At 46.9% G+C, this 24,847-nt stretch overlaps 1 protein-coding gene across 3 annotated transcripts in view; it reads right to left on the bottom strand.

The window, feature by feature from the left end:
• The window catches only part of nup133 (nucleoporin 133), a 49,094-nt gene that overhangs the window by 1,157 nt on the left and 23,090 nt on the right, over window positions 1-24,847 (bottom strand). For 2 of the 3 annotated variants that reach the window (XM_067989543.1, XM_067989542.1), the window contains exons 13-24: window positions 24,513-24,676; window positions 23,323-23,417; window positions 22,080-22,304; window positions 19,918-20,040; window positions 17,990-18,089; window positions 13,359-13,610; window positions 11,887-12,020; window positions 11,016-11,174; window positions 10,160-10,295; window positions 8,695-8,813; window positions 6,502-6,582; window positions 44-120 (exon numbers count right to left, since the gene is read on the bottom strand). In XM_067989543.1, coding sequence (XP_067845644.1) covers window positions 44-120; window positions 6,502-6,582; window positions 8,695-8,813; window positions 10,160-10,295; window positions 11,016-11,174; window positions 11,887-12,020; window positions 13,359-13,610; window positions 17,990-18,089; window positions 19,918-20,040; window positions 22,080-22,304; window positions 23,323-23,417; window positions 24,513-24,676 — 1,665 coding nt within the window. Of the gene's footprint in view, window positions 1-43; window positions 742-6,501; window positions 6,583-8,694; window positions 8,814-10,159; window positions 10,296-11,015; window positions 11,175-11,886; window positions 12,021-13,358; window positions 13,611-17,989; window positions 18,090-19,917; window positions 20,041-22,079; window positions 22,305-23,322; window positions 23,418-24,512; window positions 24,677-24,847 lie in introns of all 3 variants that reach the window. The other variant, XR_010963728.1, reaches the window with a different exon arrangement.

The following is a 24,847-nucleotide window of genomic DNA, read 5'->3' as shown; positions in this document are numbered from 1 at the left end:
GAGGGAAGAGGACAGAATCCAAATGATTAAAAACTAGACATACTCATCTCTCTGAATAGCTTGGCAGAAGATTTCCAATTTCAGTGTATTGATGTCGAAATCGGCGTCGAGACCTTCCTCCTTCAGAGCAGAGAGAAAACACTCAGCCTCCGAAATAATTTAACCAGAGCCCACTGTGAACCTTCCACAGAAACATTAGTGGGACTGACTGTTCTGTGCCATGTTGGTGTTGATCTTCCACACGAGCAGCATCCTAATCCCATTTTCCTTTGGTCTCTGCCTCAGTCATTAACTCCAGAAGTGAATTCCACAGCCTCCCAGCCCTTGTGTGTAAAAAGTTTCTTCCGCTCTTTGTTTTAAGTCTGTTAGATTTAATCTATGTTCCCTCGTTCTACACCCTTCAACCACGAGAATCAGTCTGTTTCTACCTACACTGTCCCACCCGCCCCGTCATAATTTTAAACACTTCCATCAAATTACAAAATGTAATTAAAAAGACAAAAGATATACAACCGGCAGAGGTGAATTGACTGAGGAAAACCGTAGAAACTTGGCAAATGAACACAGAATGTAAGGAACTGGTGGTACATTGGTGAGTCAGCACTGCTCCAATAGTAGGAGATGAGGACTTGGTCACTTGGTCACGACTTGGCTCAGGACCGACACAGTGTTGAGACTAAGCACATCCTCTCAGAGGGGAAAACCGGAGTTATTTGGTGATGTTGGGAAGTGTGAAACAAACTGAAAAAGAGGCAGATAGTGTAAAAAAATTCTACAGCATTATGATCGAGAGTACTGGTTCTAAAGAGCACTTTCAACTGGTCATTGGTCTAGTGTATGGGGTTTTTTAAAAAAATTCGTTCACGGGATGTGGGCGTCGCTGGCGAGGCCGGCATTTATTGTCCATCCCTAATTGCCCTTGAGAAGGTGGTGGTGAGCCGCCTTCTTGAACCGCTGCAGTCCGTGTGGTGACGGTTCTCCCACAGTGCTGTTAGGAAGGGAGTTCCAGGATTTTGACCCAGCGACGATGAAGGAACGGCGATATATTTCCAAGTCGGGATGGTGTGTGACTTGGAGGGGAACGTGCAGGTGGTGTTGTTCCCATGTGCCTGCTGCTCTTGTCCTTCTAGGTGGTAGAGGTCGCGGGTTTGGGAGGTGCTGTCGAAGAAGCCTTGGCGAGTTGCTGCAGTGCATCCTGTGGATGGTACACACTGCAGCCACAGTGCGCCGGTGATGAAGGGAGTGAATGTTTAGGGTGGTGGATGGGGTGCCAATCAAGCGGGCTGCTTTATCTTGGATGGTGTCGAGCTTCTTGAGTGTTGTTGGAGCTGCACTCATCCAAGCAAGTGGAGAGTATTCCATCACACTCCTGACTTGTGCCTTGTAGATGGTGGAAAGGCTTTGGGGAGTCAGGAGGTGAGTCACTCGCCGCAGAATACCCAGCCTCTGACCTGCTCCAGTAGCCACAGTATTTATATGGCTGGTCCAGTTAAGTTTCTGGTCAATGGTGACCCCCAGGATGTTGATGGGGGATTCGGTGATGGTAATGCCGTTGAATGTCAGGGGGAGGTGGTTAGACTCTCTTGTTGGAGATGGTCATTGCCTGGCACTTATCTGGTGCGAATGTTACTTGCCACTTATAAGCCCAAGCCTGGATGTTGTCCAGGTCTTGCTGCATGCGGGCTCGGACTGCTTCATTATTTGAGGGGTTGCGAATGGAACTGAACACTGTGCAGTCATCAGCGAACATCCCCATTTCTGACCTTATGATGGAGGGAAGGTCATTGATGAAGCAGCTGAAGATGGTTGGGCCAAGGACACTGCCCTGAGGAACTCCTGCAGCAATGTCCTGGGGCTGAGATGATTGGCCTCCAACAACCACTGCCATCTTCCTTTGTGCTAGGTATGACTCCAGCCACTGGAGAGTTTACCCCCTGATTCCCATTGACTTCAATTTTACTAGGGCTCCTTGGTGCCACACTCGGTCAAATGCTGCCTTGATGTCAAGGGCAGTCACTCTCACCTCACCTCTGGAATTCAGCTCTTTTGTCCATGTTTGGACCAAGGCTGTAATGAGGTCTGTAGCCGAGTGGTCCTGGCGGAACCCAAACTGAGCATCGGTGAGCAGGTTATTGGCGAGTAAGTGCCGCTTGATAGCACTGTCGATGACACCTTCCATCACTTTGCTGATGTGGAGATGCCGGTGATGGACTGGGGTTGACAATTGTAAACAATTTTACAACACCAAGTTATAGTCCAGCAATTTTATTTTAAATTCACAAGCTTTCGGAGATTTTCTCCTTCCTCATTTGCCTGAGGAAGGAGAAAATCTCCGAAAGCTTGTGAATTTAAAATAAAATTGCTGGACTATAACTTGGTGTTGTAAAATTGTTTACACTTTGCTGATGATTGAGAGTAGACTGATGGGGCGGTAATTGGCCGGATTGGATTTGTCCTGCTTTTTATGGACAGGACATACCTGGGCAATTTTCCACATTGTCGGGTAGATGCCAGTGTTGTAGCTGTACTGGAACAGCTTGGCTAGAGGCGCAGCTAGTTCTGGAGCACAAGTCTTCAGCACTACAGCTGGGATGTTGTCGGGGCCCATAGCCGTTGCTGTATCCAGTGCACTCAGCCGTTTCTTGATATCACGTGGAATGATTCGAATTGACCGAAGACTGGCTTCTGTGATGGTGGGGATATCGGGAGGAGGCCGAGATGGATCATCCACTCGGCACTTCTGGCTGAAGATGGTTGCAAACGCTTCAGCCTTGTCTTTTGCACTCATGTGCTGGACTCCGCCATCATTGAGGATGGGGATGTTTGCAGAGCCTCCTCCTCCCGTTAGTTGTTTAATTGTCCACCACCATTCACAACTGGATGTGGCAGGACTGCAGAGCTTTGATCTGATCCGTTGGTTGTGGAATCGCTTAGCTCTGTCTATAGCATGTTGCTTCCGCTGTTTAGCATGCATGTAGTCCTGAGTTGTCGCTTCACCAGGTTGGCACCTCATTTTTAGGTCCGCCTGGTGCTGCTCCTGGCATGCTCTTCTACACTCTTCATTGAACCAGGGTTGATCTCCTGGCTTGTTGGTAATGGTAGAGTGAGGAATATGCCGGGCCATGAGGTTACAGATTGTGCTGGAATACAATTCTGCTGCTGCTGATGGCCCACAGCACCTCATGGATGCCCAGTTTTGAGCTGCTAGATCTGTTCTGAATCTATCCCATTTAGCACGGTGGTAGTGCCACACAACACGTTGGATGGTGTCTTCAGTGCGAAGACGGGACTTCATCTCCACAAGGACTGTGCGGTGGTCACTCCTACCATTACCGTCATGGACAGATGCATTTGCGACAGGTAGATTGGTGAGGACGAGGTCAAGTAAGTTTTTCCCTCGTGTTGGTTCGCTCACCACCTGCCGCAGGCCCAGTCTAGCAGCTATGTCCTTAAGGACTCGGCCAGCTCGGTCAGTAGTGGTGCTACCGAGCCACTCTTGGTGATGGACATTGAAGTCCCCCACCCAGAGTACATTTTGTGCCCTTGCTACCCTCAGTGCTTCCTCCAAGTGGTGCTCAACATGGAGGAGGACTGATTCATCAGCTGAGGGAGGATGGTCGGTGGTAATCAGCAGGAGGTTTCCTTGCCCATGTTTGACCTGATGCCATGAGATTTCATGGGGTCCAGAGTCAATGTTGAGGACTCCCAGGGCTACTCCCTCCTGACTGTATATCACTGTACCGCCACCTCTGGTGGGTCTGTCCTGCCGGTGGGACAGAACATACCCAGGGATGGTGATGGAAGAGTCTGGGACGTTGGCTGAAAGGTATGATTCTGTGAGTATGGCTATGTCAGGCTGTTGCTTGACTAGTCTGTGGGACAGCTCTCCCAATTTTGGCACAAGTCCCCAGATGTTAGTAAGGAGGACCTTGCAGGGTCGACTGGGCTTGGTGTTTTGCCGTTGTCATGTCCGGTGCCTAGTGGTCCGATGCTGGGCGGTTCTTCCGGTTTTATTCTTATTATGACTTTTCGTAGCGAGATTGTACAACTGAGTGGCTTGCTAGGCCATTTCAGAGGGCGATTAAGAATCAACCACATTGCTGTGGGTCTGGAGTCACATATAGGTCAGACCGGGTAAGGACGGCAGGCTTCCTTCCCTGAAGGACATTAGTGAACCAGATGGGTTTTTACGACAATCCGGTAGTTTCATGGCCACCATTACTGATACTAGTATTTTAATTCCAGATTTTATTTAATTAATTGAATTTAAATTCACCAGCTGCTGTGGCGAGATTTGAACTCATGACTCTGGATTTTTAGTCCAGGCCTCTGGATTACTAGCCCAGTAACATAACCACTATGCTACCGTACTTACAGAACAAGGAAAGCAGCTGCAGGTTTGCATCAATTCAGGAAACCGTAGCTCCCTCATAAGCAATACATTTAAAATCCCTTTCTGTTTTCTCCCCTAAAGACACCCACACATGCAGTGTTGCAGTTCCCCTGTGCACCAATCTCCCCTCCCCCTGGTACCTCGCTAAATGGCCATTCTTCACACAAGTCTACGGAGCTGGGTAGATAAAGGGGAACTCGTGGATGGAGAATATTTGGATTTTCAAAAGGCGTTCGATAAGGTGCCACATAAAAGGTGGTTACACAAGATAAGGGCTCATGGAATTGGGGTAATAGATCAGCATGGACAGAGGATTGGTTAACGGATAGAAAACAGAGAGTAGGAATAAACAGGTCATTCTCAGGTTGTCAGGCTGTAACTAGTGGAGTGCCGCAAGGATCAGTGCTTGGGCCTCAGCTATTAACAATCTATATTAATGACCCAGATGAAGGGACCGAGTGTAATGTATCCAAGTTTGCTGATGATATAAAGTTAGGTGGGAAAGTAAGCTGTGAGGAGGACACAAAGAGTCTGCAAAGGGATATAGACAGGTTAAGTGAGTGGGCAAGAAGGTGGCAGATGGAGTATAATGTGGGGAAATGTGAGGTTATTCACTTTGGTAGGAAGAATAGAAAAACAGAATATTTTTAAAAAGTGAGAAACTACTAAATGTTGGTGTTGAGAGAGGTTTGGATGTCCTTGTACAAGAAACACAAAAAGTTAACATGCAGTTACAGCAATTAGGAAGGCAAATGGCATGTTGGCTTTTACTGCAAGGGGGTTGGAGTACAAGAGTAAGGAAGTCTTACTACAATTGTACAGGGCTTTGGTGAGACCACACCTGGAGTACAGTTTTGGTCTCCTTACCTAAGGAAGGATATACTTGCCTTAGACGCAGTGCAACAAAGGGTCACTTGATTAATTCCTGGGATGAGAGGGTTGTCCTATGAAGAGAGATTGAGTAGAATGGGCCTATACTCTGGAGTTTAGAAGAATGAGAGGTGATCTCATTGAAATACAAAAGATTCTGAGGGGGGCTTGACAGGGCAGATGCCGAGAGGTTGTTTCCCATGGTGAAAGAGTCTAGAACTAGGGGGCATAGTCTCAGGATAAGGGGGTTGGCCATTAAAGTCTGAGATCAGGAGGAATTTCTTCAGAGGGTTGTGAATCTTTGGAATTCTCCACCCCAGAGGGCTGTGGATGCCGAGTCGTTGAGTATATTCAAGAATGAGATCGATAGATTTTTGGACTCTAAGGAAATCAAGGGATATGGGGATTGGGCGGGAAAGTGGAGTTAAGGTCAAAGATCAGCCATGATCTGATTGAATGGCGGAGCAGGCCCAAGGGGCCGGATGGCCTACTCCTGCTCCTATTTCTTATGTAAGCATCAATAGGCTATTCAACTATGGGTTCACCACAGCCTGGCCCGCTCCTACTCTAACCCAAACACTCAAATTGCCAACTGCAAAGACAGCCGAACTTGAACACAAGGTTTTTTTTTGGTTGCAGTGAAATTATTTGAGTTTAAAAGTTTCAATAAACTGTAAGATACATTTTTGGAAAGTGACGAGATCATGGCAGAAGGAGAGATAGATTCTGGGTAATGACCAAGGGGCTGCTTGGAGATGGTCTCAGAAGGGAATGTTTGACTGCCGTTTCCCGAATTGTGTGATCTTCCCATTACCTCTCCTAAGGGTGGATGGGAGGGGAAAGGAGAAAAAGTGGGGCAAATGCCTATGGGCCTGATGGTCTTTTCTTGTCCTGAGTACATAACAAAATATTTTGGGGGTATTATTACAAACGGGTGAAATCAGCTGCAAGCTAATATAGAATCTTTGTAACCAGAACACTTCAGGATTAATCAGGTTGAAAATCAGCAAAACAATTCTGGAAGGGACAAACAAAATAAATGCTTACAACTAACATTTTGGGATTGATCATCTTATAGGGAAGGGCAATTATCAGATTTAACTCAAAAATCTGATATACCGAATACTACATCAAGAAAAATCGATGTCATTGTGTTTCTACACAGTTGCAACACTTGCACTTTTGTTTTGCCACAACACCACTTCCTTCAGGACCAGGAACTGCAGTTTTCCCCGTACCTTCTCAACGAATTCCAGGAGATCAAGAGCCTTCTTGAAATCGTATTCATTCGCTCCCGTGTTGTCATCACTGATGTAAAGCTGCAGAAGTTGGATATTAATCTGACTTTATTACTATTGAACAGCACTGCAAAAAAATCCCCCTTGGAAAACGTAAGCCGGTGATATGGTAGAGTACCAGCTTGGCTCAGTGGCCGCACTCTCGCCAGAGTCAGTCAGTGATGGGTTGAAACCCGATCCAGGCCGACACTTTAGTGCAGTACCGAGGCAGCCCTGCACCGCCGGAGGGGCAGTACCGAGGCAGCCCTGCACCGCCGGAGGGGCAGTACCGAGGCAGCCCTGCACCGCCGGAGGGGCAGTACCGAGGCAGCCCTGCACCGCCGGAGGGGCAGTACCGAGGCAGCCCTGCACCGCCGGAGGGGCAGTACCGAGGCAGCCCTGCACCGCCGGAGGGGCAGTACCGAGGCAGCCCTGCACCGCCGGAGGGGCAGTACCGAGGCAGCCCTGCACCGCCGGAGGGGCAGTACCGAGGCAGCCCTGCACCGCCGGAGGGGCAGTACCGAGGCAGCCCTGCACCGCCGGAGGGGCCGTCTTTCAGATAAACGTTAAACAGCGGCTCTGTTCAGGTGGATACAAGAGATCCCACAGCAGGGAATTGTCCCGGTGTCCTGGCCAACATTGCTCCCACCACCATCAACATGAAACACAGATTATCTGGTCATTTATCTCATTTACTCTTTGTGGGACATTGCTGTGCACAAACTCCCCTATGAAACAGGGACTGTGCTTCAAAAATACTTAACTGGCCGTGAGGAGCTTTGGTACATCCTGAGGACATGGAGATTATAAATACACATTCTTTCTCGATGAAAGAACAAAACCTAGCTATAGCCCTAGACTATGTTATCAGAATGCATCGTTAATTGAATTCCATGTGTATTTAGTTGGAATTGCAACTTTCTGCAGCAAAGCATTCCATGTTCCAACAATCCTCTGCATTAAGATATTTATCCCGGTCGCTTTCCTCACCCTCAGTAACAATGGATGATCCCTTGTCACTGACACTCTAACCAGAGGAAATGATCTTTCCCTATTCACGCTGGCAACACCTTTAATATTTCAAAAACCTCAAATCTCCTCTTATTTTTCTCGCTCCCAGTGTCTCACGTCACTCTTCATAATTCGTTTCACGTCCTAGTCAATTTACGCTATATACTCTCCATGGCTTTAATGTCCTTTCTATAGTGGGGCCCAAAACTACACACAGTATGCTAACTGTGTCCTAACTTATACTAAGCTATGATAATCTCTTTACTCTTGCACTCTCTGCCTCTTTAATAGAACAAATCTGGACTCAGCACCAACCCTGGGTTCTGCCACTTCTAATCCTTCTCCAATTTGACCAACACCCATTTTCCATAATCTTCTACTCATGCTGCTGCATTTCCTCATACCATATGTCCGAATTTTTCTAAGAAATCTTGACACCGAAACACCTTCTGAAAACCCACATGCACCACATCCACTGCACTCCCTTCATCCAGTCAACTGATCGCTACAAAAAACTCAAAATTGACAAACACGATTTGCCTTTAATAAACCCGCGCCCTTCATCAACCTGTGAAATTCTAGATGCTCACTGATTTGATTTCAAATTATCACTCCGAGTTTGCCCACAATTTCCATTAGACTGTCTGATTCCTCGTTTCCCGGTTTAGCCTTCTCAGACAGCGGTGCAACATTTTGTATTCACCAGTCCCACAGCACAATTTCAGGGTTGAAATTTGTTGGCCAGAGGCTCCGTTAACAACTCTGACCATCACCAGCCCAGGGTCATTTCTTTTTCAGAACCAATTCATTTTCTAGCCATCTCTATCTCAGTTATTCCACATCCTCCTCTTGTACACAGACATTATCACTTCCACCATCATTGTAAAAACTGACAAAAATGTTTAAATATCTCCCCCACTCCATTTCTCCCTTCACCCCCCTCCCCCAAGAAGCCCTTCCCTCTCTAACTTATTAGTAAAAGCTCCTACTATTTCGTTCTCTATCAGTTAGCGTTTTCTTCATATTTCCTTTTAGCCCTTGTAATCTCCTCGTTCACCTCCTTATTACACGTTCTATATTCATGATTTTGGATGTTTGGACCAGTCACCCAGAGCTCATGTACAAGGTGACCGGTGTACTTACATGGATCAGTTGAGAAGCCGTTAACACAGGCATGGTGTCTATGCTGAGCTGTTTCTTATCCAGCAGTTCCATTGGTAGGGTGTCCTGGTGAAGCAGATATCGCTCTCGAGCATTCAGGTCTATAACAACATGAGCACAATTAACTCACTGGTTTAGAAAGAGGAGCAAGGCTTTGGGAGGCTTTGTTAGTCAAACACCAATAACCAGCATCACTGCTGTGACTCAGTCTCTACACCATCAGGCATCTGCCTTTTGGAGCTTTATAGTTTTGATTATTTTAGTGCTCCCTGAGGTGAGGGATGTCAGTTCTGGGGAATGGAAAACTTTCCACTTTTACTCTCTGCTAATGTCAAACATTTCCAGATCGGGTGTCGCACAGTAAATATTCCGATGGTCTGAACTTAGTGCAGCTTCATTCACTGACACCATCACATACTTCCAGCCATGTTTAGGGGGAGGGTCAGGGAACAGATACAATAAGTTGGAACAGAAATAGGAGAGCTCGTCGAATGAGTGACGGCACCAACCCACATGGTGCAAAGTCAAGGACCAAATCTGACTCCTAGTTTAGTCGGAGTTACTTGATTCCACTATCTACAAGGCACAAGTCAGAAGTCAGGAGTGTGATGGAATACTCTCCACTTGCCTGGATGAGTGCAGCTCCAACAACACTCAAGAAGCTCGACACCATCCAAGATAAAGCAGCCCGCTTGATTGGCACCCCATCCACCACCCTAAACACGCACCCCCTTCACCACTGGCTCACCGTGACTGCAGTGTGTACCATCCACAGGATGCACTGCAGCACCTCCCAAACCCGCGACCTCTATCACCTAGAAGGACAAGGGCAGCAGGTACATGGGAACACCACCACCTGCACGTTCCCCTCCAAGTCAAACACCATCCTGACTTGGAAATATATCGCCGTTCCTTCATCGTCGCTGGGTCAAAATCCTGGAACTCCCTTCCTAACAGCACTGTGGGAGAACCTTCACCACACGGACTGCAGCGGTTCAAGAAGGCGGCTCACCACCACTTTCTCAAGGAGCAATTAGGGATGGGCAATAAATGCCGGCCTCGCCAGCAACGCCCACATCCCATGAACGATTAAAAAAAAAATTCCAGCAACAGGCCCTCCACTCCGCGTGAGGTGGAGAGTGGGGGCAGGAAAAAGAGGCCCCCCCCCCCACTGGGCCCCTGTATCCCAAGTCTCTCAGCGTTGGTTTCCCCTCCATATTCTTATCCAGTGAATCCTTCCAGTGTGTCCATCAGGTGGGAACAACAAGGGGCTGAGTGCAGCTCCCGCTGGGAGCTCAGGGTTGGAGAATTTACCCTCGGGACCTGACGATGAATTGAGAAGGCGAAATGCAACAAGGATGTGGTCCCTTGGCTGCAAGAAATCGCCACAAATCAATGGGAAAATGAAGAAAAACAAGACAGGAACATTGAGCAGCTCAGACCTTACCCTCCATCCTCTCTTGCAGAAGGTCCTCAGGGAGGTCGGAAACAAACGCACACAATTTACTGAGGCTCAGGAGAGTTTTCTTCTTTGCAAAATACCTGGTCTCCATGTTTGCGAGATTCAGCAACGTCCCATGAGCCTGCAACAAGTGAAAGTTAACCAGACTCTTGTACGTGCAAGTGTGTCCTCGTCACAGACTGGATAATGGGTCGCAAATAACTCCAAGTCAAAAGGAAAATGAAAATAGTTTCTTTTTAAATAGTCTTGTCTTGTTTCATTCCCAATTCCCCGCTGGTTTCCCCATGGCCAAGAGTGGAGACACGGCCTAGAGCTGCTCTGAGCCACTCAGTAGACAGGCTTGAAAGCAGCTTGGGGACAACACGCTGATGTTAAACAGAAAGTGCTGGAAATATAGAGCGTCCATCAGCATCTGGAAAGAGCAAAGCTGGTAAACGTGCACTTGGGCAGCGCCTCCCAGCACTGCAACCCACACCAGCGAGAAGGACACAGCCAGCAATATCACCGGATCACCTCCAAGTTCTCCAAGGCACAACCGCTGGTTAATATCCTGTAGCTCCCTCGCAAACACCATCACAAGGGCTGCAGCTGTTCAGGGAAAAGGCCCACCACCACAACCTTCTCAGGGCAATTAGGGATGGGCAATAAATGCCGGCCACACCCAGAGAAGAAATAAACTGGGGTGGGGGGGCCTGCTGACATATTTACACCCCAAACATCAACCCACCCGTTTTCTGTTCCGACCCATATTCCCAGCATTTGCAGATTTTTCTTTCTATTCCATTCATCCCATCAAAACAGCACAAGCTTCAAAAGTAGAGAATCGCCACACAAACGGTACCTTTTCAAAGTTCTGGACGTTGATTTCATGAAGCCAACTAAGGTGTTGGTGAGACTGCAGGAAGCTGGCCAGCTGTGCATGCTGGGACACTGGCGGGGACAGGAGTTTCCCTCTTTTCCCCTTTTCCATGTACCAGCGAAACAGGAAGTCTGAAAAGTTCTGTTTAATGAAACGAGAGTTTGTATCAGCCTTTCCCCATCTCGAGTAACCGATCTGTTCTTTCATACTCCTGGCTCGTGTTGAACACAAACAAGTTTCAGTTTTACGGTAAATGTGTCAGCGCTGGCTCAGCGGGCAGCACTCTTTCCTCGGAGTCAGAAGGTCATGGGTTCAAGTCTCACTTCAGAGACTTGAGCAAATAATCTGAGCTGACACTCCAGTGCTGTACTGACGGAGTGCTGCACTGTCGGAGGTGCCGTCTTTCGGATGAGACAATAAGCCAAGGCCCTGTCTGCCCTCTCAGGTGGTCGTTAAACATCTTATGACACTATTCGAAGAGCAGGGGAGTTCTCCCGGTGTCCTGGCAAATATTTATCCCTCAACCGACTAAAACAGTGTGGCTGGTCATTATCACATTGCTGTTTGTGGGATCTTGCTGTGCACATATTGGCTGCCGCGTTTCCTACAATACAATAGTGACTGCACTTCAAAAATACTTAATTGGCTGTGAAATGCTGTGGGACGCCCTGAGGTTGTGAAAGGCGCTATATAAATACAAGTTCTTTCTTCACAGCAAAGTTACCAGTTTAGTTTTTAGAATCTACAACTTATATATAAAAAAAATTGAGCCTCAAGTGGAGACAAATCAGAAACCCATTTAAATGGAAATTAATTCTATAGTAGAACAGGAACACGGGTAGAAAGACCCCACCTGATCTGCAAACTGGTTCATGTAGCGCTGTAGCCTGGTCTGGTTGTCAGTTTGCTCGCACAGTTGTATCAGGATGTCGAAGTCACAGTATTTCTCTGCCAATGCAGCAGTCAACTGGTGCTGCCCGAGAGAAACTAAAAAGACAAAAAGGTCACACATTTCTCAAACAGTCTGCCAGCCCCGCAGATCAGATTACAACAAAATCTACCACGCAAGTCACACTTTCCCACAGGTTACTCTCTATAAATATGGGGACGTGAACTAGGGACAGTGATGGTTTGCCAAGTGTGGTGTAGTCAGACCCCGATTTCAGGGCTCAGAGAATAAGCACAGGAAGCTGCAAGGGTTAAATTAACAGCAGGTAGAGGAATAACACAATTCCTGGCCTTTGAAATTCGGGGGCTGGGAGGCTCGCAGATGAATTTTAACAGTAAGTATTCACTTAACTGAAGAATTAAGCAACTGTAGATCGAATCGGGCCAGGACCTACTCCGTTAATGGTAGGGCGTTGGGGAGAGTTATAGAACAAAGAGATCTAGGAGTACAGATTCATAGCTCCTTGAAAGTGGAGTCACAGGTGGATAGGGTGGTGAAGAAGGCATTCAGCATGCTTGGTTTCATTGGTCAGAACATTGAATGCAGGAGTTGGGATGTCTTGTTGAAGTTGTACAGGGCATTGGTGAGGCCACACTTGGAGTACTGTGTACAGTTCTGGTCACCCTATTATAGAAAGGATATTATTAAACTAGAAAGAGTGCAGAAAAGATTTACTAGGATGCTACCGGGACTTGATGGTTTGACTTATAGGGAGAGGTTAGATAGACTGGGACTTTTTTCCCTGGAGAGTAGGAGGTTTAGGGGTGATCTTATAGAAGTCTATAAAATAATGAGGGGCATAGATAAGGTCGATAGTCAAAATCTTTTCCCAAAGGTAGGGGAGTCTATAACGAGGGGGCACAGATTTAAGGTGAGAGGGGAGAGATACAAAAGGATCCAGAGGGGCAATTTTTTCACTCAAAGGGTGGTGAGTGTCTGGAACGAGCTGCCAGAGGCAGTAGTAGAGGCGGGTACAATTTTGTCTTTTAAAAAGCATTTGGACAGTTACATGGGTAAGATGGGTATCGAGGGATATGGGCCAAGTGCAGGCAATTGGGACTAGCTTAGTGGTATAAACTGGGCGACATGGACATGTTGGGCCGAAGGGCCTGTTTCCATGTTGTAACTTCTATGATTCTATGCACTACTGACCTTCACAAAAGTAATTTACAGCCACCTCTTTGCTGACCAAGTAAATAAGCAAAGGGGAATGAACATTTACTGACTGAACGGGATTAGATGATATTTAACAATAGCTGCTGAAATATTCTGTTTTCAATCAAAGGAGCTAAAGAAAGAAATGGCGTTTGAGCAGTGTGGAATTCGACTCTGTAAACTTAGATAGAAATGTTGCAGAAGTGGATTGTTCTACGTACGTAATTGTGATAGAAGATGTGAGCGTTTCTGGGTGTACTCCAAGTCCACTTTACTGTATCTTTCCTGCTGAGCGGGTCTGTCCACTGACTTGAGTTGACATACGTAGCCATCCAGATAGAAATCGAGCAGTATCACCAGTTGTTCTAGAAGGGTATTACGTAAAGCTGTATCGACTTGTGGGTACACCTTGGTCAGAACAATATCCGTCTGTCGTACAATCACACTTCTCACACCATTTGGACCGCTGGATGCTTTAAAGAGGAAATACTAAACATTACCAAAATTGTGAGAAGAGATTACAAGCCTGAAAAGTAAATTGTGTCACAATTCATGTTTAAACTTGGTCAAAAATCAGTAGCAGAATTTAACACTGGTTCCACAAATTAGATTAATTCTCTGCACAGGGCAGCTAAAGTTGGTAAAAAAAATAAATCCTACTGCAGTACCATCATAGAATCTTGTAACACAGAAGGAGGCCATTCGGCCCATCATGCCCGTGGCGGCTCTTTGAAAGAGCTATCCAATTAGTCCCACTCCCCTGCTCTTTCCCCATAGCCCTGCAAATTTTTCCTTTTCAAGTTCTTTTAAAAATTCGTCCATGGGATGTGGGCGTCGCTGGCGAGGCCAGCATTTATTACCCATCCCTAATTGCCCTTTAGAAGGTGGTGGTGAGCCGCCTTCTTGAACCACTGCAGTCCGTGTGGTGAAGGTTCTCCCACAGTGCTGTTAGGAAGGGAGTTCCAGGATTTTGACCCAGCGACGATGAAGGAACGGTGATATATTTCCAAGTCGGGATGGTGTGCGACTTGGAGGGGAACGTGCAGGTGGTGTTGTTCCCATGTGCCTGCTGCCCTTGTCCTTGTCCTTCCAGGTGGTAGAGGTCGCGGGTTTGGGAGGTGCTGTCGAAGAAGCCTTGGCGAGTTGCTGCAGTGCATCCTGTGGATGGTGCACACTGCAGCCACAGTGCGCCGCTGGTGAAGGGAGTGAATGTTTAGGGTGGTGGATGGGTTGCCAATCAAGCAGGCTGCTTCGTCCTGGATGGTGTCGAGCTTCTTGAGTGTTGTCGGAGCTGCACTCATCCAGGCAAGTGGAGAGTATTCCATCATACTTGTGCCTTATCGATGGTGGAAAGGCTTTGGGGAGTCAGGAGGTGAGTCACTCGCCATAGAATACCCAGCCTCTGACCTGCTCTTGTAGCCACAGTATATATGTGGCTGGTCCAGTTAAGTTTCTGGTCAATGGTGATGCCAAGGATGTTGATGGTGGGGGATTCGGCGATGGTAATGCCATTGAATGACAAGGGGAGGTGGTCAGACTCTCTCTTCTTGGAGATGGTCATTGCCTGGCACTTATCTGGCGCGAATGTTACTTGCCACTTATCAGCCCAAGCCTGGATGTTGTCCAGGTCTTGCTGCATGCGGGCTCGGACTGCTTCATTATCTGAGGGGTTGCGAATGGAACTGAACAATGTGTAATCATCAGCGATCATCCCCATTTCTGTCCTTATGATGGTGGGAAGGTGATTGATGAAGCAGCTGAAGATGGTTGGGCCTAGGACACTGCCCTGAGGAACTCCTGCAGCAATGTCATGGGGCTGAGATGATTGGCCTCCAACAACCACTACCATCTTCCTTTGTGCTAGGTATGACTTCAGCCACCGGACAGTTTTCCCCGATTCCCATTGACTTCAATTTTACTCGGGCTCCTTGATGCCACACTCGGTCAAATACTGCCTTGATGTCAAGGGCAGTCACTCTCACCTCACCTCTGGAATTCAGCTCTTTTGTCCATGTTTGGACCAAGGCTGTAATGAGGTCTGGAGCCGAGTGGTCCTGGCGGAACCCAAACTGAGCATCGGTGAGCAGGTTATTGGTGAGTAAGTGCCGCTTGATAGCACTGTCGACGACACCTTCCATCATTTTGCCGATGATCGAGAGTAGACTGATGGGACGGTAACTGGCCGGATTGGATTTGTCCTGCTTTTTGTGAACAAGATATATCTGGGCAATTTTCCACATTGTCGGGTAGATGCCAGTGTTGTAGCTGTACTGGAACAGCTTGGCTAGAGGCGCAGCTAGTTCTGGAGCACAAGTCTTCAGCACTACAGCCGGGATGTTGTTGGGGCCCATAGCCTTTGCTGTATCCAATGCATTCAGCCATTTCTTGATATCAAATGGAGTGAATCGAATTGGCTGAAGACTGGCTTCTGTGATGGTGGGGATATCGGGAGGAGGCCGAGATGGATCATCCACTCGGCACTTCTGGCTGAAGATGGTTGCAAACGTTTCAGCCTTGTCTTTTGCACTCACGTGCTGGACTCTGCCATCATTGAGGATGGGAATGTTTACAGAGCCTCCTCCTCCCGTTAGTTGTTTAATTGTCCACCACCATTCATGACTGGATGTGGCAGGACTGCAGAGCTTTGATCTGATCCGTTGGTTGTGGAATCGCTTAGCTCTGTTAGCATGTCGCTTCCGCTATTTAGAATTCATGTAGTCTTGTAGCTTCACCAGGTTGGCACCTCATTTTTAGGTACGCCTGGTGCTGCTCCTGGCATGCTCTTTCACACTCCTCATTGAACCAGGGTTGATCCCCTGGCTTGTTGGTAATGGTAGAGTGAGGAATATGCCGGGCCATGAGGTTACAGATTGTGCTGGAATATATTTCTGGTGCTGCTGATGGCCCACAGCGCCTCATGGATGCCCAGTTTTGAGCTGCTAGATCTGTTCTGAATCTATCCCATTTAGCACGGTGGTAGTGCCACGCAACACGTTGGACAGCGTCCTCAGTGCGAAGACGGGACTTCGTCTCCACCTCTGTTCGGTGGTCACTCCTACCAATACCGTCATGGACAGATGCATCTGCAACAGGTAGATTGATGAGGACGAGGTCAAGTAGGTTTTTCCCTCGTGTTGGTTCGCTCACCACCTGCCGCAGGCCCAGTCTGGCAGCTGTCCTTCAGGACTCGGCCAGCTCAGTCAAGTAGTGGTGCTACCGAGCCACTCTTGGTGATGGACATTGAAGTCCCCCACCCAGAGTACATTCTGTGCCCTTGCTACCCTCAGTGCTTCCTCCAAGTGGTGCTCAACATGGAGCAGGACTGATTTATCAGCTGAGGGAGGGCGGTAGGTGGTAATCAGCAGGAGGTTTCCTTGCCCATGTTTGACCTGATGCCATGAGATTTCATGGGGTCCAGAGTCAATGTTGAGGACTCCCAGGGCCACTCCCCCTCCTGACTGTATATCACTGTACCGCCACCTCTGGTGGGTCTGTCCTGCCGGTGGGACAGGACATACCCAGGGATGGTGATGGAAGAGTCTGGGATGTTGGCTGAAAGATATGATTCTGTGAGTATGGCTATGTCAGGCTGTTGCTTGACTGGTCTGTGGGACAGCTCTCCCAATTTTGGCGCAAGTCCCCAGGTGTTAGTGAGGAGGACTTTGCAGGGTCGACTGGGCTTGGTTTGCCTTTGTCGTGTCCAGCGCCTGGAGGTCTGATGCCGGGTGGTCGGTCCGGTTTTATTCTTATTGTGACTTTTTTAGCACGATTTTACAACTGAGTGGCTGGCTTGCTCGGCCATTTCAGAGGGCGATTAAGAATCAACCACATTGCTGTGGGTCTGGAGTCACATATAGGCCAAACCGGGTAAGGGCGGCAGGTTTCCTTCCCTAAAGGACATTGTGAACCAGATGGGTTTTTACGTCAATCCAGTGGTTGCATGGCCACCATCATTGATACTAGTTTTTTTAAATTCTAGATTTTATTTAATTAATTGAATTTAAATTCCCCAGTATTTATCCAATTCCCTTTTGAAAGTTATTATTGAATCTGCTTCCACCACCTTTTCAGGCAGCGCATTCCAGATCATCACAACTCGCTGCATATAAAACTTTCACTTCATCTCCCCCTCTAGTTAGTTTGCCAAATATCTTAAATTTGTGTCCTCTGGTTACTGATCCTCTTGCCCTACCTCTCCACTACTTAATACGTTGGCACATCACCTTGTTCCAGTGACTCCATGTAACAAGCTCCTGAACTCACTAGTAAGAGGTGACAAGTTTTGTGTTTGTTATCTTCACACAGGGGCAAGTAGCAGAGGGAGTTCAAAGTAACAACTTAAGGCTCCCAGTGATGGCTTCAAAAACTGCACAGGCAGAACCAGGACGCAGCTCCCCTGCTCTCTTTCTCCAAACTCCTGCTAAAATGATTGTGCATGGAAAGGGAGTGGGGGGAAGCGGGGATGAAGATGGAATGTACTGAATGGGCTAATCTGATGGGGCTCAAGAAATGTAAGAATTGCTAAAACATACATGTGCAGAACTCACACTCGCACCGTCTCCAGTGTGCAATATGAACGATGCACATTATTGTCACACTACCTGGTAAACAGACATATTGCACATGGATAGTGACTTTCACAGCGAACTTGAGCACAGTTCTAGATAAGAAACGGAGGTTAACCATTCTAGACTAAAAAAGGGGAAAATCTTCACATATAATTCTAGCTATGGATGATATCAGAACTTGCACAGCACCGGGTATGTCCTGGACCATTGAAACCTGTTGCATCTCTGATTTAATCAACACACACTGCCAAATGATCCCATCAGCAAACACAGTCCCATCTTACCTGTCCAGGGAATGTACTCAGGCACCTGTTCAGGCTCTTCTTGTGACTTATAAAATGAACTTTTATTGTGTCGATGGTGGACAGCTGCATGCAACATATCCTGCACATCAATTAAAGAGAAGAATACATTACCCTCCAGTGTCTCAGCAGGCCTGATACCTCCTACAGATAAGAGACAGCTGACCAGTGCGATACAGGCCCAGCATAACCGTAGACTTCTACTCCATTGTTCCCAATATTTTACTAGCTTGCTTAATTGCTTCACCATAATTATCTCAACATTGGAAGTGAATGAGTTTACTGTCACTCCCAGAGCAGTAAGAGGTGAGTTACCGTAAGCTAGTGAAGAATTGGCCTCCCTCCCTGTGGGTAGGCTCCTGTCCTTTGATTGATGCCTCCATGTGTAGAGCATTGATCCCATTAGTATTCCAATGCACTGTGCCAGTATGCTAGTCATCATAGAGTAGACTTGTAGCTCACTGACCATGGAGAGTCAAAGCTGCGCACAGTTCACAGATTAAATAGCTTGATGGGATGAATTGTCTTTTCTCAATCTGTTTTTATGTTATGATGTGGAGATGCCGGTGATGGACTGGGGTTGACAATTGTAAACAATTTTACAACACCAAGTTATAGTCCAGCAATTTTATTTTAAATTCACAAGCTTTCGGAGATTTTCTCCTTCCTTTCGGAGATTTTCTCCTTCCTGAGGAAGGAGAAAATCTCCGAAAGCTTGTGAATTTAAAATAAAATTGCTGGACTATAACTTGGTGTTGTAAAATTGTTTACAATTGTTTTTATGTTATTAGCTTGAATGAGTCCAACTAAAAATGTCATGTCATTATTGAAACAGTGATGATTTCTCCAGCCATACTGACTACAGACAATAGGAGGGAACAGCTCAGAATTCTAGCTCTCAACACACCATAATCAATGAAATACAGCCAGTCCCCTGAAGGCCTCAGGTGACTCCTGGGCCACACTATGAACAAAGCACTGCTCAATAGGCTAACAAAACACCAAAGGAAGATAGCAAATGGATTTGGGACTGTAGAAAAGAGAATATTTTGAATTTGCGGAGCACAATAGTAAGAGAATGCTAACTGAAACGGGTAAAGTTGCTCCTCTTTCTTTAAACGCTCTCTTCCCAGTGTTCCCTCTACGAAGGTACTGATGCTGCATTCCGAGGGCAGCGGTCCTCCAATACCTCACCTCAAAAGCAGGGACTTTAGCCAATCCTCTCCCCCCTCCCCTGCAAGACACCCAGGCCTACTGCAATGTCCCAACTAGTATTGGCAGCACTAGAACTGTCTTCAGTTAATGTACAGGGGGGGAAAGCAGGGTTAAGAACCAGAGGTCCTGCTCCTTGATCACCATCAGTTTACCCAACAGGAAGTGCACCCGTACACACTAGGCTTAACCTGCATGCTCACAGATTAAAAACAAAACACTGTGCTCAGGAGGGGTAAGAACAACAGGGATAGTTAAAACAAGATTTTATATTTGTCTTCCTGCTCCTCCTGGCCAGCTCACAGCCTGTGTCACACTCTAATGGGGGTCAGCAGATAACCTGCCCCAGACCTGTGAAAAGGCTGCAGTGGAGCAGAGTACTAACCGGCGAGGGACAGGGGGCTTCATCCAGGAAGGAGGTGGAGACGGAAACATGGAATGACATTTCCATCCGATGATGCACCAGCGACCCAATGCTGATACAATTTACAGTGCTGCATCATTAGTAAATTAAAAAAGCTCAGGCCAACTCTTGGATAAAGACAGTGTCCCTTTAAATCCAACTGGTCCCTTCCCACCCTCGTTTCCTTATGGATCAGATAACATTTTTCTCATGTTTAAGGCTTCAACTTTCTAACAGTATCAGTTCAGCAAACTGGCTTATACTTTAAAAGATGCAAATTGTAAGAATGCCATACCTTCAAGATGTTGTTAACATTTATAACTATCTGTGCCCACTCAAGGGAGAGCGGGTGGTTCTCCTCCAAAAAATGTTCTTCTTCCTCCAACAAACACTCGAATGCAGTGTCAATCTGAGAGACCTGTGCAGAAAAAGTACATTAAGGCACCATATTTACATACAAATATGGGCTTCAAAATAACCTGTTTCAGGTAAACCGTAACCCATCATTAGGAACCTGTTGAGCCGAATGACCTGTTTCTGTGCTGTAAATTCTATGTTTGTTCTTTCCCGAGACTTCACCTTTTACGACTAAGAAAACTGTCCGAGAAGCTGCCAACAGATGGCCAACGGGGTCAATTGTGGGGCCCAGGCTGACTGGGCCTCTGATTTTCCCTCCCGACCGATGCAGAAGCACCTTCCGAACACCATAGCCGAGATAGGGAACTCACCAGCTGCTGTATCAACTGTCCTGACTGAATATGAGGCAGTATCACTGTAATCCCACCGATAAATTGGTTTATAAACTTCAAAATATTGTTGCTACGTTGCCACTTTTATCACAAATGGGCAAAGTGAACTGAACCTGAAAAGTCCTGCAGTCTACAGCTTTCCTCCTCACTATCAACCACACGGCCAATTTTGCATCATCTGCAAACTTCTTGATCAACCCCGCCCCCCTAATTCAAGTCCAAATCATTAATATGTACCACAAAAAGCAATCAGCCAGGGAACCCTGGACCCTGATGCAGGAGTTTCCCTGTGGGTTTAAATGATAGTCCTCTGGCCAGTCGTTTTGAATTTCACTGGCCCAGCAGATTGTGAAAGGCCGCTACCTCATTGGTAGAAGGGCTGCCGCTACCTCATTGGTAGAGAAGGGCTGCAGCACCTTTGGTGGATTTAGGTCCTGAATCCACTAAACTAGCGGTGGAACCGACTAAACCAGTGGCAGATAGCAAGGAACGAGAAAAGGAGGATCAGCGACAGAGCAGAGCGGACCAGCTGCGGACGCAGGAGCACACCTGGGAGGACCAGCTGCGGACGCAGGAGCACACCCGGGAGGACCAGCTGCGGACGCAGGAGCACACCTGGGAGGACCAGCTGCGGACGCAGGAGCACACCCGGGAGGACCAGCTGCGGACGCAGGAGCACACCCGGGAGGACCAGCTGCGGACGCAGGAGCACACCTGGGAGGACCAGCTGCGGACGCAGGAGCACACCTGGGAAGACCAGCTGCGGACGCAGGAGCACACCCGGGAGGACCAGCTGCCGAGCAGCAGAACCAATGCCATTGAACAGAGAGCCAGCAGAGTCGATTTTAGTTTTGCAAAAACGTATGATGTAAGTAGAAAAACAGGCTGCTTTAGTTTAACTTTAGCATCTTTTAGCAAGTGACAAGTACTCCCCAAGAAAGTAGTAATTGAATTGAGTGTTGTGCAATTGTTTGCAATGACTCACTGAGCTCCGTGATATGCAAGGGAGTGGCCCACGATGAGTAAACCCTTGGCTGCCCCAGCCGAGAAATATCCCAAGTGTCAGCCTTGGCTCAGTGGGAATACTCTCACTTCAGAGGGTCGTGGGTTCCCTCTTTCAGATGAGACGTTAAACCGAGGCCCTGCCTGCCCTCAGGTAGACGTAAAAAATCCCACGGCCACTATTCGAAGAGAAGTGGAATTCTCTCCAGTGATCTGGCCAATATTTATCCCTCAACCATCACTAAAAACAGATTATCTGGTCATTTATTTAATTGCCGTTTGTGGGATCTTGCTGTGCGCAAATTGGCTATCGCCATTTCCCACATTACAGTGACTACACTTCAAAAAGTAATTCACTGTCTTGGGACGGCCTGAGGACATGAAAGGCGCTATATAAATGCAAATTCGCTCTTCCTTCCTATCCACCCAATTAATCTTCATGTCAGGCTTAAATAGTATGGAAAATGATTATTAATGGTCGTTATCGATCGACTCTAATCCCCCGAAATCACAGACAAGTTACATTACAACGTGTATAAACTAAAAGTGCTTTAACCTCTCAAACTTTCTAATTATTGTTAAAGAAAACATGCAAAATTTAATCTTAAAGTTATTTTAGTACTTTTCTCAGGTAGCAGTAATTGTCCCATCGATACATTTCACATCCTCTACACACTGTAACCTAATCAGAGCATGAAACACGTACCTCCCTGAAGAAAATATCAGCTGGGGTCAGGTTCTGTGGAATGCCCTCATTCTGTTTGCTCAGAGCACAGTTAATCGCAGCATTTACAACGTCAGGAAGCTTGGTGTGGTGGTTTTTTAGAACGATAGCAGCAGAGAGCTTCTCAGCATGCTCACAGAGCAAGAGGCGGGTTGCCATTGGCATTCCACGCACCACAACAGTGTCAAGGCGATTTAGTAATTCCACCTATATTTAAAAAAGAATCCATTGGGATCAACACATTTGACACTAAACAGCATGAAGTGTTACTCCGTGGTGCGAGATATTATTTCACAGGAGACGACCATTCGGCCTGTCTTGTCTGTGCTGGCGCTAGCTTTTTGACTGGAGCTATTAACTCTAATCCCATTCCCCATGCCATTTTATGTACTTGCCTTTTACTTATCCAATTCCCTTTTAAATGATATTATAGTCTCTGCCACAATAACCCCTTTGTGGTAAAGCATTCCACGTATGAAAACGTTTCTTCTCACATCCCTGCCTTTCATTCCTCCAGTGCTGATCCTCAGTCTGTGCCTCCTGGTTACTGATTCATCAACAAGTGACACCAGGCGGGGGAGGGGGCAGGATGAACGGCACTGCTGGGGCGGGGGCGGGTGAGGGTGAGACACCAGGCAGCAGAGGTTTATTTTGTTTCCAACGTCCACGTTCTGCAAAATACAGCCAAGTTCCCCAGGAGAATCTGTCCCATTCTGACATTTTACACAACACATGCTTCACACGCTGAGGGCAAATTCAGATGGATTTGCCTTTGAAATTTTGCTTATCGTGAGCTTGGCTCAGTGATGGCACTCTCACCTCGGAGTCAGAAGGTCATGGGTTCAAGCCCCACTCCAGGATACGAGCAGTACCAAGGGAGTGCTACACTGTCAGAGACGCCGCCTTTTGGATGAGAGGTTAAATCAAGATCTCGTCTGCTGTTCATGCAGATGCAAGAGAAGGCACGGCACTATTCGAAGAGGAGGGCAACATCTCGACGGCCGAGCCAGCATTCCCTGCTCAATCACCAAAATCAGATATCTGGTCCTTTATCATTTTCTGTTTGTGAGACTTTGCTGTGCGGAAATTGGCTTCTGCATTTTCCTACATAACAGTGACTGGACTTCAAAAGTAATTAAATAGCTGTGAAGTGCTTTGGGACGTCCCGAGGATGTGAAGGGCACTATATAAAAGCAAGTTCTTCTTTCATTGAACTAAAACTTACATCATGAAGAAATTCCATGAAACAGTAATGGGCCTTCATTTTATCTTCCAGCTGATGAAGCAGCAACAGGGAGGTGTTGCTAAACCTACTTCCATCTGTGAAGAGAACACAATGTTCATACAAGTCATCGACCTTACATCGTACTAATAAGTGGCCTGAAGCATTTTTTTTTAAAGCTAAGCATCGCTAGCAATCTTCATATAAAGTTACGTTATAATTCTGGTTTGCAAAAGGTTTCCTTCCACACACAACCCAAAATCATCAAGAAAATTCAGCATATAAATGTGCAAAGGAGACTGCACGACAACTGGAATCAGTCAAGTTTGTCTCCCTTGGTTGAAACCCTTCAGTTCTTCACACATCAGGCATGAAATATTCACAAGGAATATCCCACATCAGGCTTGGGAGCAAGAGGTACAGTTGTCTTATTAATGCACAAAGTATTTAATTTGCAGAGTGGTAATTACTGCAGTGAGAAAATTCTCCTTTATCCTTTACACTGGGCATTCTTTGCTGTGGGCATGGGAGCTGAAATCGGCAACAGAAAATAAGCTGGCAGGAAGTTCCGTGGCAGAATCAGGATGTTATTTTGCCCATTCCAAATTCCAGGACTCACATAGACACAAGTCCAAAGGGCACAAGCACAATGTGTTTAACCAAGGGACTGGCAGCACCTGCAACAAGCATGGAAACCCTGGGTAGATTTTAACAGAGAAGTGGTACCTCACTGACCGTGCTTTCAGTTGGGCTGTGGGGAGGAGAACGGTAATCACATCATTTGAAAGTTTATCCAGGATTCTGGCACCGTGCTGACAGAGCTACGAGGCAGTATTTCCCCCTCCCAATATCGGGGAGTCGGATACAGGTCCTGCGTAGATGGAGATCGGAAATGTTGAAGGTCTCAGAAACCCGTACAAGAGGTGTACATTCAGACTGCACTGAAGATATTCTCATGAGAGGCTCTGTGGGACGTTAACCAGACACCCTTTCTATTGCAGTAGCAGCAACGGAAAGTTATTTATAAAGTATGATCACTGCACCAGGGAAAGTGGAATAAGGTGGGCAGGTTGGAGAGAGTTGATGTAAAGTATCAATTCTCCTGTAACAGTAATCGTTTTTACTTAGCTAATAACCAGCATATTCCAACAAATTCCACATTGCAATTTTCCAGTAGAAGTACAAACCCTTACCGTTTGGTACAGATTCGGCCCAGCGGGGGTCACATGCAGGGTAATCATTGATCAGATCGAGACTGATCTGTGCCACGGAGATGTCCAGGTCAGAGTCTGGTCCCATATCAGCATCGTCTGGGAAGATTTCCTCCAACATGGTCTGGGCACCAATAATGTCCTTTCTGGAAGTTAAAATTATAAAAAAAACAAACTGCACCCAACAGAAGAATGAACAAAACAGCATATCCTGTATTTCACAAACAAAACTGGTACAAGCGATTAGAAGATCTACCATCCCAGTCTGAAACCAACAACCTGAATAACATTTAAATGTTTCATTTCAAAAATACATA

The sequence above is a fragment of the Heptranchias perlo genome, chromosome 8 (assembly GCF_035084215.1).
Source record: "Heptranchias perlo isolate sHepPer1 chromosome 8, sHepPer1.hap1, whole genome shotgun sequence".
NCBI classification, from domain to species: domain Eukaryota; kingdom Metazoa; phylum Chordata; class Chondrichthyes; order Hexanchiformes; family Hexanchidae; genus Heptranchias; species Heptranchias perlo.
This window is presented reverse-complemented; position numbering and strand designations above follow the sequence as displayed.